The 14,837-nt window shown below is 49.5% G+C and overlaps 1 protein-coding gene across 1 annotated transcript; it reads left to right on the top strand.

Moving 5' to 3' along the window:
- The first annotated feature begins 544 nt into the window (after positions 1-544).
- Positions 545-3,655, top strand: POU4F1 (POU class 4 homeobox 1). The gene is made up of 2 exons (XM_081858239.1): positions 545-1,073; positions 2,089-3,655. The coding sequence occupies exons 1-2, from the start codon at positions 951-953 to the stop codon at positions 3,127-3,129; spliced, it is 1,164 nt and encodes a 387-aa protein (XP_081714365.1). The 5' UTR covers positions 545-950; the 3' UTR covers positions 3,130-3,655.
- The last annotated feature ends 11,182 nt before the right edge of the window (positions 3,656-14,837 follow it).

Raw genomic sequence — 14,837 nt, 5'->3', positions numbered from 1 at the left:
CACAACCATGCTTTGACCACATTCACGCAACCTATTGCTACAACGACACAGTTAATGGCTGGTTTGGCCAACAGCGACCAGGAAACGGACAAATCGCAAACCGAAAACAAAAAAAGCGCAGTTCTGCGAGAAGCCCGCCGCTGCTTTTAAACCAGGAGAACGAGAAAAGGTATCCAAACGCGCTAACCCAGCTCTCAGCCGCTGCTTTGCATCTCTTCTGGCGCTAGAAAAAGACAGGATGCTTCCTCTTAATGGATTCTATGGGCGGGCGGGCGGGCGCGCGCGCACACACACACACACCCGGGCGCGCGCGGCGCCTAGCCCCCCCCTCCCCCGCACACATCAGCACATCTGTCCGTGTGCCAGCGGCACACGTGTCGGAGCTCCAGGTGTAACAGCAGCTGCCTTGGCCTTTGTCACCGGAGCGGCAGACTCCGGCTCTCTGGTTAGACGTGAGCAGGAAGATGCGACTGCGGGGGCGGGGGGAAGAGAAGAGAAGGAGGGAGGGAGGGGGAGGGAGGGAGGGAGCGTGCAGAGGAAGGAGGAGGAGAGAGAGAGAGCGGGCCAGTCTATCAAAACTGGCGTCGCCAGTTCTCGCGAGAGGGAGAGCCGGTCGGGGAGCCACGGGATGTGGGGCTCAGGTGTAAGGCGAGCGCATCTCCTGCCAGCCTTGGGATAGAGCAGGCAGATAAGTCAGACGGCGAGGCTTGCAGGGAGGCTTGGCGTGCGCGCTCCCGGGGAGCTCCAAGCGCCAGCAGCCTCGGATGCGCCGCCGCCGCCGCCGCCGCCTCGTTGAGCTCCGGCGCTAGGAGAGCTCTTTTCTCCCCGCACTCTTGCGGCGCCTTGGGTGGATTTCGGGGTTGTTGTTTTTTCTTTCTCTCTCTCTCTTTTTTTCTTCTTCTTCTTCCCTCTTTTCGTTTTTGGTTGTTGTTCCACCGCAAGCCTTCAAGATGATGTCCATGAACAGCAAGCAGCCGCACTTCGCCATGCACCCCACCCTCCCCGAGCACAAGTACCCGTCGCTGCACTCCAGCTCCGAAGCAATAAGGAGAGCGTGTCTTCCAACTCCGCCGGTAAGGGACGCGCCGCCAGCCGGGCTTCTCCGCTCGCCCTCCCGGCGCCTTGACTCCCGCTCCCCCCCCCCCCGCTCAGTCTCTCTCTCTCTCTCTTGCATGGATCCAGCCGCGTCCCCTCCCTCTCTCCCCTTCTCTGCAGATCCAGGGTTAAGAACGGGGGTTAGCGCGGCTTCCCTCCACCTCTGCATCACTTTGGCTCCCGGGTCCTAGCTGGAACTCGATCTCCCCGCTCCCCACGAAAGGAATGTGCCCGTGTGTGTGTGTGTGTGAGAGAGAGAGAGAGAGAGAGGGGGGGACGCGAGGGAGCTCAGCCGCTGTCGGCCGTTGCCGCCGGGTCTCTTCTCCCTCGCTCGGACACTTTCTCTCACTCCTGCATCCGCCGCCCCTGGCACGGCTTCGGATTCCCCCATTCGCCACCCTTCTCCTCGGGCAATTGCATTTATATATATATATAAAAAAACTTCTCGGCGTTCCTGTTGCTTAACCTCTCCCCCCCCCCACCGCCCCACCGCCAATTCCCTTCTTCTGATCTTCCCATTCATCTCCCCCCTCCCCACCGCGCCTCCCCCTCAATGCTGTCCCAACATGACCACCCTTCTCTCTCCGCTGCCCCCAATTACATTCCTATGCTCTCCTGTTTCTTCCTTCTGTGCGCCGCCTCTTTCCCCTCTCCTTGCCTTCCTCTTCCGTTCCTCCTTCCCTTCCTTTCTCTCCGACCTGCTCACCCCTCTCCAATACATTTACGAACAACTTTTCCTTTTATCCCATTCCTCCTTTCTTCTGCACCGTCCCATTTTTTAAAAAAATTTCCTCCTTCCTTTATTCCAACCTGACCCTTGTTTCGCTCCTCGGCCCCCTTTCCCCTTCTTCTTCTTCTTTTGCTCTCTGTTTTGGCGCTAATTTTCTCTCTCTCTCTTTCCCCCCATGGCTTTTCCCCTCCGTCCCTTCCCTTCTCCCCCTGCCCGGCCCCGTTGCCCCCTCTCCGCCTCATTTCTTCCCCTGTCGCTTGCAGCTGCAGAGCAACATCTTCGCCAGCCTGGACGAGACGCTGCTGGCGAGGGCCGAGGCTTTGGCGGCGGTCGACATTGCCGTGTCGCAGGGCAAGAGCCACCCGTTCAAACCCGACGCCACCTACCACACCATGAACAGCGTGCCGTGCACCTCCACGTCGACGGTGCCCTTGGGTCACCACCATCACCACCACCACCATCACCACCACCAAGCGCTGGAGCCCGGCGACCTGCTGGAGCACATCACTTCCCCCTCGCTGGCGCTCATGACCGGCGGCGGGGGACACGACGGGGCGGGCGGCGGCGGAGGTGGAGGCGGCGGCGGCGGAGGAGGCGGCGGGGGCGGCGGAGGAGGTGGGGGCCTCATCTCCACCTCGGCGCATCCGCACGCGCACATGCACGGCCTGGGCCACTTGGCGCACCCGGCGGCCGCCATGAACATGCCGTCGGGGCTGCCGCACCCGGGGCTGGTGGCGGCGCACCACGGCGGCAGCGCGGCCGGCCAGGCGGCTGCAGCTGCGGCTGCGGCGGTGGGCGCCGCTGGCCTGGCGTCCATCTGCGACTCGGACACGGACCCTCGCGAGCTGGAGGCGTTCGCCGAGCGCTTCAAGCAGCGGCGCATCAAGCTGGGCGTTACGCAAGCCGACGTGGGCTCTGCGCTGGCGAACCTGAAGATCCCCGGCGTGGGCTCTCTGAGCCAAAGCACCATCTGCCGCTTCGAGTCGCTTACGCTGTCTCACAACAACATGATCGCGCTCAAGCCCATCCTGCAGGCCTGGCTGGAGGAGGCCGAGGGCGCGCAGCGCGAGAAAATGAACAAGCCCGAGCTTTTCAACGGGGGCGAGAAGAAGCGCAAGCGGACTTCCATCGCGGCGCCCGAGAAGCGCTCCCTCGAGGCTTACTTCGCCGTGCAGCCGCGGCCTTCGTCCGAGAAGATCGCGGCCATCGCCGAGAAACTGGACCTCAAAAAGAACGTGGTGAGGGTTTGGTTTTGCAACCAGAGACAGAAGCAAAAGAGAATGAAATTCTCCGCCACCTACTGAAAAAAATAATAATTTAAAAAAACAAAAACACAGACGGACAAAAAGACACACAGACAGACACAGACACACACGCAGAGAGAGAAAGACAGACAAAATAATAACTGGCCGCCTCTCCGATCCCACCCAAGCAAAAAAAAAAAAAAATTTAAAAAAAACAACCTATGACCTAAGACAAAAGGCCCTCGCAGTCAAAATTCCCCCAGAGAATGGAGAGGGAGAGAGGGAGGAGGCGCGCTTTTTTGGGGGGGGGGCTTCGTTTGTTTTGTAGAAGGGGCGCAAAAGGCAAGGGAGCGTGGAGAGGGGCTGAGTTGGGGGACCCCACGGACTTCTCGTTTGGACTAGAGACTCTTGGGAGGAGGCGACCGCTCGGGGACTGACCGAGGACCAATGGAGGGGGGGCGGGAGGGGGGCACAAATCAAGCGAAAAGCGAGTCGCTTCAGAGAAACGAAGCATTCCGAAAATAAGCTCAAACACGTGTGTGCGTCTAAAAGGCCGGGGCGTGGGGGGGGGCGTGGGGAGAGAGAGGGGGGGAGAGAGATAGAGAGTTCACTTCTTGAGTGTGATCCCTTTGGAAAGAGAAGGCGAATTGCAGCCTAAGCCCATGCACATAGATGTTTTGCAGACAGACGGGCGCGCCTGCGCGCGCGCAAGATCCCATCCAGAAGGATTTGTACAAAATCGCTGCTTGGAAGCAAGAGGGCAGAGAGCGCAGAAACCTAAGCTGAGGGGTTGTGGGGGGGTGAAGATGTGCTGCTCATGGCGTGTTTTGTTTTCGTCCTGCATTTTTTCCCTTTTCGTTGCCCCCTCCCCCCGCGTCATTGTCCCTCCTTCCCACAAATGGTTTATTTCTTTGAAGCTATTTTTCTTTCCTTTTTAACGAAGTTGACCGATGTGGATCGCTCCATGTTCTTGGGATTGCGGGCGACTTGGGGGGGGGGGGCGTGGAGGCCTGCGGTTAGGCGAGGAGGAGAAGTGGTTAGCAAGGAAAGTCCTCCTGGATTATTGGTGATGTTTGTCGTGAGGAATTTTGCCCAAAGAGCGTCTCTGTTTCAGAAGCTACAAATTCCCTTCCCTACCCTGCGAAAGTTTTTTTGGGGGGGGAATCATTAAGTTGTTTTATTTCGTTGTATTTTCTGTTGGAAACAAGCAGCGTACAAGTCAAAAGTCGTGGCCCATTCGCTTTTATTTATTCCCCCTTCCCTTTCAGGCGCCCGGGTAGCTATGTAGCACAAAACTGTGTTCCCACGACCTTTCTGGTACCTGGTGTTGGGAAGCGGGTTCGTTTGAATGGACGTTTTAGCATCACCTTAACCCACCGGTCAATTTAGCTTCCTGCAGGTACGGAAAGTCCTGCTTTGGGTTTGTTGGTTTTTCCTGCAAACCTCTGCGCCCTTCCTTGCACATTTGCAAGTCCAGTGAGATTTACTTCCGAGTTAAGGGTGCAGAGGTTTCCACTGGAAGAGGTTTTTCTTTTTAACCCAGGAAGGGAACCGAACTCCTAATGTGAAACTCGCCACCGCAAAGAATCCAGATGGGTGTCTCGATTTTAAGAGGTGAAGGAAAGCGCGCGCGGGGCGTTTGCGTGTTTGGTTTCCTCTCGATAATAAAAGCTAGATAGACAAAATGTTGGGGGACCAAGGAATTTTGCACTGATACGATTTCCCACGTAGGACCAGGAGAGTTCTAGTTTCTGAAGGATCGTGACTTCTTGCTTCTTCTTTTTTTCTCCTTTTTCTTGTACAACAACCATCCGTAACCGGAGGGCTGTTAACTTCTGTGAAATGGTAGCCGGGTATACAATGAAGGAAAGGCGCGGGAGGGAAGGAGACAAGAGGAAGAAAGAGGGAGCGGCGAGTTCTGAATCTTTTACAGGAAATGCTTTAATCTCCAAAAGAATTTATTTAACGTGAAAAAGAGGGTTTTTTTCGAGGGGAAAATATAATACCTATAAAAAGAAATTTGGGGTTCAGGGTTGGGTGGGAGGGAGAGGGAGGGAGGGACTGAGATTATGCATGTCATGTCCTGAGAAGGCGCAGAAAGATTCCATGATCAGGTCTTGGGGGGGGGGTTGCTTGTTCGTTTGTTTATTTATTTAATTATTTATGCGAGTATTTATGGTTTAATAATTTATATAACGCGTGTCGAAGGCATTTTTTTTCTTTTTACCCTTCTTTCTTTCTCTTCGTATCATTGTTTGCAGAGCAAACGTCCTATGCATTCGAAACTGAGCACTAAAAAAAAGAGAGAAAACTTAGAGCAGTAGTTTCCAGCGATTTATTTCCTTTCCCGCCCGCCCGCCCCTTTTATTTTGTGAATGATGGATGTGATTTTCGCACAGTGGACTGCCTGTTTTTTCACCGAACACACACACACAGGGAGATACACACAAAAACACACACACAAACACACACCCCAACACACCGAGTCCTTGTCACGTTACTTGTATTTAGATCTTAACGCAAAAGCAAGCAAACAAACAGCAGCAACAAAAAAATAAATAAATGAGGAAGATGTTTGTAAATATTTTCTTTAATACACAGGGGGAGGGGGGCAAAATGGCTACGAATTTCAACCACGTGTCACTGAATTATCTACCTGTCCATGTATGTTTGCTGAGCGTTCTCCTTGGTTGGAGCCTCTTGATGTTTTCTTAAGAAAAAAAAATTATATATATATATATTCTTTTAATTTCCATCAGAAATATTTCTGTACGCCAAACTCTTCCACAGGGAGATCTGTCCCAGCACACCTACAAATAAAACAAACCTGGAAAAAACAACAACAGAAAAGTATTATTATTAATAATTATTACTTATTTTTCTTAGGAGGTTTCTCCCCCTCCCTTTTTTTCCTTTTCTTTTCCTGAAACACGGCTGCTAAAAAAATAAATAAACTAAACTAAACTAAACTAAAATCAAGGCATCAAGCCTTTAGACAAAAACCAAGACAGAAAAGAGTCTACCAAAAATTTTTAACAAATCGAGAGTTGTATTTTTCTGCTAAATTCAGAAATCCTTACTATAAGATAGGTCTTATGTGGAAATGGATACTCTGAATAAAATGAACTATATATTAGCTGCGTGTGTTTCTTGACCTTTGTTCGGCATAAGTGCAGAAAATTGAAGACCAAGTTTGAACGGAGCACGGGGGTGGGACGGGACTTCAAAAGTTATTTTTTGAAACAGTTTGCTCCTCTGAAAAATATCTGTGAGCGAACCTAGCCAGAGTAGCTTCCGGATTATATGTGCACATATGTGTGTACTTAATGATGTAGGGAAAATAATGTTTATTTTCTATTTTCGGTTAATAAATACCATACACGGATCTCTTCCATGTATTCTGAGTAGAGTTGACCGTTGGCCACCGACTTCTTCCAAGTCACCAAACTGACCCCGATCCAGCTAAAGTCCTTCGTGACGACAGCCCGATCCTAAGGCATCTTGACTCGGAAGTAAGCCCCATTTAGTGCACTGGAACTTACTCGCAGGTCAGTAAACGCAGGGCTGCCGTCTAAGGCTGAGCGGCGTTGAAGTCAATGGCATTTACTTCTGAGAAAACTTTCTGTAGTTTCGTGCTGCATGTCACGAATAATTTCAGCTGGTTGGAGTTAACTAAACTACAATATGGTTGCAGTTAACTAAATCCTGCTCACGGTAGACCCATCGAAATTGAATGTAGTCATGCTCATTAATTCCATTGGGTCTTCTCTGAGTAGGGCACAACCCATTCAGTGAGTATGGTATTTGACTGTATGTGTGCCAGACTAGAGGGAGGGGGGAATTTATTTAAAGCTGAGATCTTGCCCTGCCCGTGATTATTTATCTTTTATCCAAACCCGTGTCTTTTGGGCCGTAAACCTGTGAATCCAGACGCGTGGCTGGTAAAACATACGACAACTTCCAAAAGCTGTGATTTCTTTTTCTTTTTTCAGCGACTCTTGGAGAAGGTGGGAAAGGGTACAAAAGGGTAAATAAAGGTTTGGGTTCCCTCCCACACAAACAAAAAAGTAGAATTCTTCCACCGAGAACAGATTTGTTTCTTTTGTTATGAACTCGAAATGTCATCTGATTTTTTAAAATGCATTTGTAAAAAAACCAAAAAACAAAAACAAAAAAACAAAAAATATTTTATACGTGAGTTCTATCGGATATCATTTTTGGAGAATCAGGAATGACCAAATAAAATGAATATCAAGTCGTGTTTTATTTTTCATTATCTACCTTCGAAGAGAAATGTTGCGGTCCAGCACATTGGGCCTTTCAAAATACCAGAAACATGGTACGTGTTGCTTGAAAGAGACCAACTTAAGGTCAATATATAGCTTTTCTTTTCTTTTTTCTTTTTAAAAAAGGAGTGTTGAACACAACAGCTTTCGATTGCGAATGATGATAATAGCAATAGAAATAATAACAACGGCAAACACTTGTACTTTGCAAAGTTTTCAGCTTTAATATCGATGGGAAACTGAACAACAGAGCAATGAATCATTTTATGTGTAACAGTTTAAAACATTTAATAACAGTACAGTTGGACTATGGGATTTTAATATATAGACCTCAAAGAAGCAAACAGCCTTCCAGAGGCAGGAGGTGGCGATCCGGGTTGATCCATTCATTGGGCATCTTCTAGCTAAATTTATACAGATTACAGATCAATCATGGTTACTGGAAAGTCAGCCCCAGTGTCTTCAATTGGGCTTACTCATAAGTATGTTTCCTACTGCCGCCTTAGAGCTCTCTTTATTTCCCTTAAACCACGTGCTCGGATTTTATCCCACTGACACCAACCGGACTTCCAAGTGCATCGCTTGGGACGGGTTGTGTTCTGGATATGTCTTTTAACGGACCCTGGGATTAAAAACAAAGCATGTTCTGAGCACGAAGTGAGTTGTTTTCAGTGGAAGTTACATCCGAAAAACGCCTCCTAAGATTTTCCGGTGGTATTTTTAAGGCTGCCGCCCTATGCGCACTTCCTTGGGAGTAAGCCGGATTGAACGCAGCAGGGCTTGCTTCTGAGGAGATAAGGTTAGGCCAGCGCTGTAAGTCCCATTTCACTTAATGAAACTTGCTTCCCGAGAAAACGCGCACCGGATCGCGCCCTAAGGCTACAGTCCCTAATCACAAATCATGTAGTACTAGGAAATGAACTTCCTTTTGAGTAAATATGATTAGGACTGATGTCAACGCTTAGCCTGCAAGCCTGACGCCATTGGATTAAATAGGATTTACTTCTGAGGAGGCATGTTCAGGATTGCTCAGCCCGTCATTGAAATGATTTTTTAAAAAATGTATGTGTTGGAGGGAGGGCAGAAATGAGCATTTGCAAGGCTGATTGCGTTCAGTTGCCCTGAATATATTGTTTAAGGCAAAAGTTATCCTTCTCCCCGAAGCAATCTCTCGGTTTTTAAACTAATTCACACGCGCGCGCGCGCGCACTTCCAGCCTTGCCGTTTCTCCCTCGTCTAACCCAGACATGTGGAATTTCTACTTAACACTTGTTCTGAAATTGCTTTCAACTTAAATTAGACCGTCATCAATGAATAATAGACAGAGGCAACTAAGGGCTCGTATTGATCCTTTCCTACCCCCTGCTCTCTCCCCTCCCCTTGTGATATTAAACCTAATCCAGTGCCTAGCTCAACAAGTCAAAGATTCCCCCACAAGGAGCAAGAAAGTTTCCTTCAGCCAAGGATTTTTCCCGTCTCTGCCCTTCCCCAAAGATAATTATTTTCTCTGATCGCGACAAAAGGAGACTTGCCGGTGCTCGTGTTCTTCTGACTGCCCCCAGACGATTTTTGGTCCCTCTGGTTATTTAAATTTCAGGTTTCCCCTTCTCTCAATCCATTATTGGTTTTTGTTTTGGTTAGACCTGCTGCTTCCTTCCTCCTTCCTTCCTTTCTTCCTTCCTTCCTTCCTCCTTCCTTCCTTCCCTCTTTCCTCCCCCCCCCCCCCCCAATGTGGGGAATCCTAATTGATTAATATTATCCCCCCTTCCAATCATCAACAAACATCCCACGACGCCTGGGAACCTGCTCCCACCTGCGAGACAAGCCTCTGCTGAGCGTTAATTGATGTGTGATTTAAAGGTTGATAAAATATTAGCGCTTTGCCACTGCCTAGGCCCGGACGCGGGCGAGTTTTGGGCGCTCAGCCAGAAGGGAGAGGCCGGAGCGGCTCCGCGGAGCCCAGCGCGCGCGCGCGCGCCCTCCTCCAGAACTGCTGCAAACACAATTACACAGCCGCCCTCTGCATAATTCATGGGCTGAGATTTGGAAAATTAATAAAATGAATTATAACAAGAGGCTAATTAAAAACTTTAGTAATTGTTGTCGAGGCGGCTTGATGGGAGGCGTGTTGCACAAGGCCCTTTTGCCTCTCCACAAAATCTCCTCCTTCTTCTTGGAAAGGACTAAGCTGGAGGAAGCAGCCTTGCTTAGCGAACCGCGTTTCGAGGCTGACACGAGACTACCCGTGGTCGTGATGAATGTACAGATTTGGCTCCTTCTGGAATAAAAGGCTGCATTCGAGTTTCTGATAAAGCCTAAGCAGAATCTAGAAGCTCCCGGTCTGAGCACTTTCTCGGTCTTCCAACGTGGCCTTTCTTCCTCTCTCCTTTTTTCTTACGCCACATCCACGCCCCTACCGACCATTCTGCATGGCCTGAAGTAGGCTGTTGCCTCTTCCGCCCTGGGTGCTCGCCGAGCCGTAGGCTAAGGAGGCTTCCTCTTTGGAAGAGGTGCAAAGGACGTCAAGGAAAGGCTCTGGCGTGCGCACAGCCGACGCTGCGCAAAGCACCCCGACGTAGATCAGTTGGATCAAGGCAGAGATCAGCACCCTTGACATTTGGACAGCGGGCGGGGAGAGTAAATGAGTTGGTGGAAAACGAGACTCATATTTAAAAAAACAACAACAAAAAACCGGCGAGTTTAATGAGTTTCCATCAAAGGAGATCTAGTAGGTCTACGCCAACCAGACGCCTTGGATTCCCGCCCCCGCCCCCCACATCAGCAGGCAGGCTTAATTTCATTCTCTTTCCCGCTCCTTCACTCTGCATACAAACACAGAGAGTTGCCCTCTCCAAGCACAGTTCAGGCTTTGGAATCCAAACAGAGAAACAGTTAACAGAGACAGATCTACCTACCTACCTACCTACCTACACACAGACAGACAGACAGACAGACAGACAGACAGACACGGGGGGGGGCGCTTCTCGAGCTGCTTGAAAGCGGCTCTGATAAAAAACAACAACAAGCCTACGACCCCTCTTTTGCGTGTGTCGAGATAAGCATGAAAAACCAACGGACCAAAAAATCCAGCAACGACCTAGACTTCAGCCTTGATCTAATACTCCGCTGAGTTTCCCTTCCGCTTCTTCCTCTTCTTGTTGTTGTTTTGTAGACGGGCAGGTCTAGCTACCTAGAAAGCATCTCGCTGCTTCTTTCCCTTGAAGCTTGCCAAAGTCACTCGCCAGGCTTCCGAAGATGGACACTAGGGGAACAGGCCCACTGAAGCAGATTTTCTCACGGGGGTGGTGGAAGAAAGGGAGCCATAATCCATACATTTCCTGGCACCCCGGGACTTAATAGCCTCCTGCTGTCCATTGTGTCAATATGCCTTTATTGACATTTACAGGGCTGGGGGGGGGGAGGGTGGTCCACTCTGCCGGAGAGCTCCGAAGGACCGAGCTTGTCCGAAATGAAATCTACATAAGCAGAATAAGAACGACCCATTGTGATGCGTGTTTATCTAGGGGGGCTGCGTGCCAAAGTAAGGGGGCAGGGATAGAGAAGCAACTTGTGAGTGTGATGGTTCAGAACAGGGACAAGGACTCCAACTCCCACCAGCCCACCAGCCATCATGGCTAATCGCCAGGAATGATGGGAGTTGTAGTCTAATAATATGGAGAGGGCACAGATTCCCTACCCCTGATTCAGAAAGAAATGTTTCCTTGGGAACAATCCATAAGGAGCTGAGAAAATAGTCCTAGTCCTGTTTACTCAGAAGGAAGCCCCAGTGTTTTCAGTGGACCTTACTCCCTGGTAAGTGTTGCTTAAGATTACAACCCACTATTAGTTATAATGCCCTGGGTTTCAACCTATGAATGCCCCTGTTCTAAAAGGGGAGGTGAGGTGGGGTAAGAATAACACCCTCTGACAGGAGAGAGCTCTTCTTTCTGAACCCCACAACATGTGGTCATGACTTGGGCTTATTATTTGGTGGCCAAAGGAATTGCACTCCACACATGCCCCAGTGAACGCTAGCACTGAGTCACATATCCCAGGTGCTACCTTTGAATTGAAAAGAGGTTATCGTAAGCCCTGGCACAAATTGAGCCAGGATGCGTTTGTTAATCTCGGCAGTGAAACATCCCGAATGAATCCATCTACACATCTCTATCTAGGCTTAAGATTGCTGGTCCAAAGGTCCCCCCCCCAACCCTTTCTTCCATAATGGAAGTAGTTTATTGATCACAAAATGGGCATGGGGAAAACAGTTCACTCCTACACAAGTCTACTAAAAATATATACCCCATTGGAGTTCAAGTCAATGTGTATAGGATGGATCACAGCCTAAGTTTCTCTGTTAAACACTTCCCTCTCCTTCTAGTTCAATGGGATAATGAACGTGCTTACTGTTTTCCAATTTAAGCCAATGAGACATAAAAGTGCTTCACTTTGATCAGATTGGTGCCTAATAATCATAAACTACCACTGAAGGTACGGGTGGCGCTGTGGGTTAAACCACAGAGCCTAGGGTTTGCTGATCAGAAGGTTGGCGGTTCGAATCCCCGCGACGGGGTGAGCTCCCGTTGCTCGGTCCCAGCTCCTGCCAACCTAGCAGTTTGAAAGCATGTCAAAGTGCAAGTAGATAAATAGGTACCACTCTGGTGGGAAGGTAAACGGCATTTCCATGCGCTGCTCTGTTTCGCCAGAAGCGGTTTAGTCATGCTGGCCACATGACCCGGAAGCTGTACGCCGGCTCCCTCGGCCAATAAAGCGAGATAAAGCTTTCATGTTATGCCAGGTGCAATGCTTTGCAAGTAAGCAGGGTCCAGACATTCAGGCTTTGGCCCTGTATACATGAAGGAGCATCTCTGCCCCCATTGTTCAGCCTGGACACTGAGGTCCAGCTCTGAGGGCCTTCTGGTGGTTCCCTCAGTACGAGAAGAGAGATGACAGGGAATCAGGCAGAGGGCCTTCTCCGTAGTGGCGCCTGCCCTGTGGAACACCCTCCCATCAGATGTCAAGGAAATAAACAACTACCTGACTTTTAGAAGACATCTGAAAGCAGCCCTGTTCAGGGAAGCTTTTAATGTTAGATGTTTTATTGTGTTTTAAATATTCTGTTGGGAGCCACCCAGAGTGGCTGGGGCAACCCAGCCTGATGGGCAGGGTATAAATAATAAATCGTTGTTGTTGTTCCTCAAATTTTGAGTGAATAGAGAGGGTGAATGAAAATGCCAGCAAGAAAACCAAAACAAACCCAGAATAATCATCTTATGATAGCGGAAGGTGTAGGATAAGGGAGAGAAATTCCTTGTTGTAAAAGTAAGCACTTGAATGATGGGAGATTTAAAAAGAAGTTCAAGCTCTGCTTTGTGATTTGGCATGTTCTTTGAAATTGACCTCATGTAGTCAGGAAAATATATCTGAGCAAAAGCAATTGAGGTTCCATCCACCACTAGGATCCTGTTCTTAAGGGACTCTAAATCAGTGGTGTAATTGGGGTGAGGGATTCGTATTTGAAAGCAGAGAGAAAACAGGGCATGTTGCTCCGAGGCTTAGTTAGGGCAGCAGGCCACAAACCAGCCTAACACAGTACACCACATTAAGCCACTAAATATACCACAAAACAATGGAGAGCAATGCATTTCTAAGGAGAGGTGGGGCTTTATCCCCAATGTTAGGTGTCAAAAATAACCCAGTCCTTTTTCTGGGCACCTGTGACACATTGTTTTTGCACTTCATTCTTGGATGCTTCTTGTTTTGAGTGTGTTTTTCTTTTAGGTTTCAAAAGGAGAGAGTGAGTGCGGAGATTGGATAAGCTATTTATGGGGGGGGGGCTCTGGTGTTGTGGTGACGCAGAATATGATGATGATGGATGCATTTGCAAGGGGTAGGAAGAGCGTGAGATTTCAGAAACTGTCCCATGCAAGGTTCCCTAGGGTCTTTTCCTCCCCCTTAATTAGGCAATTGCCTCTGGGGCGGGATGGTGTGGCGGAACTGGGAGCCTGCTCCGAAATCAAACACTACTCCGAATTTAGAAAGGCAAATTTGATGGGGAAGCTAATTAGCCCCTCCCTCTCATCCATCCATTCATTGCAGCCTAACATCTGTAAACTTGTGTACACGCACACACACACACCCCGCCCCAGCAGAACAGAACACAGCCAAAGCGTTGACAGCATCCAGCCGCTGTTAACTTCTTTCCTTGCACAAGACCCTTCCTACGTCTCTCTCCCTCTCCCCCCCCCCCCGCCTTCTCTCTTCTTCTCTTCTTCTTCTTTCGTTCTCCTCGCCGAAGTGTGTTGACAATAAACATTTAATGAAGGCAGAGACGCGGATGTCTCCAGACAGTGTCAGAATACTTTAAACAGACCATTAGCATGGAGTTTCCTGACTTCAAACACGGCGCGCGCCAGACCCTAACATTATAAAAATACGAAGTATGAAACAAATAACCTGTTTATACAGATAGTTGCAGCTGTTTGCGCCGCTCCTGACATCCTCCCGGCGACCCCCACCCGCCGCCCCCGGATCCAATCCTTCCTGCTGTATTTAGCAACAGAAACTTAACTCATTTCAGATTACTCGTGGTTAACGGAGAGAGAGAGAGAGAGAGAGAGAGAGAGAGAGAGGGAGGAAGGGAAAAATGTTAAATACAGTTAATGCAATATTAATCGCCCTTTGGTGATATAAAAAGCAATATTTTCAGGCGGCTATTGAGCTTTTCCGAGAGGCGAGAGCCGGGGAAACAGTCACGCAGCAGCAGAAGAGGGCAGAGAGGGAGAGAAGCAAAGAGGTCGGTATTTATGGCTTTTGTTTGCTTTTTTGGCTGCCGAAGAAAGCAAGGAGGACCCCCAAAGGGGAGGCGGGAGGGCGTTGGGGGGGGGCACGTTCAGCGAGTGGCTCGGAGATCTACGGCTGGGAGCAGCAGCTGGGGCGGCTTTCGGTGGGGCTCGGCAGCAGCCCGTCCTTTGGAGCAAATCCGAATAACTAATAATGATTTATGTTAATTCCACGCGGGCAGCGGCTGGAGAAAGAGGGGAGCGGGTTGGTGGGGGGGGGTGGGTTAGGGGGTAGTAAAGCCAAGGCAAGCTGGCTTGGGAACTAGCTCGGTCAGGACAAGCCAGCGGTGACTTCCAAGAGAATGCGGATTGAATCCGGGGCGAGTTGGTGGGGCGCCTGTTTCACTCCGCTTGCTGGTTCCCTAAAAATGATGTCCTCTCCAAGGAATCAATGAGGCTTACGGACTTCGGTGGGCAGTTTGGCTGGAGGTGGGAGATTTGGGCCAGCCCATGCAGCGACAGCGTTCGTTTGTTTTTCTTTAGCCTGCTTTGAGAAAAATGGCACACGATTAACAACGGTTTATTTGATTGCTTATTTTTTTTCTCTCTAAAAACCAGGCTTGTTTGTTTTTTCTTTTAAAAAAACAACACCACACCAACCGATTCCCAGCAAATTCCTCTTGAAGGGAGTTCTTTCTGT

Source organism: Podarcis erhardii (assembly GCF_964252035.2).
Source record: "Podarcis erhardii genome assembly, chromosome: 4".
In the NCBI taxonomy this organism is placed as follows: Eukaryota; Metazoa; Chordata; class Lepidosauria; order Squamata; family Lacertidae; genus Podarcis; species Podarcis erhardii.
Note: the sequence above shows the minus strand (reverse complement) of the source record. Positions and strands in the feature narration are given on the sequence as shown.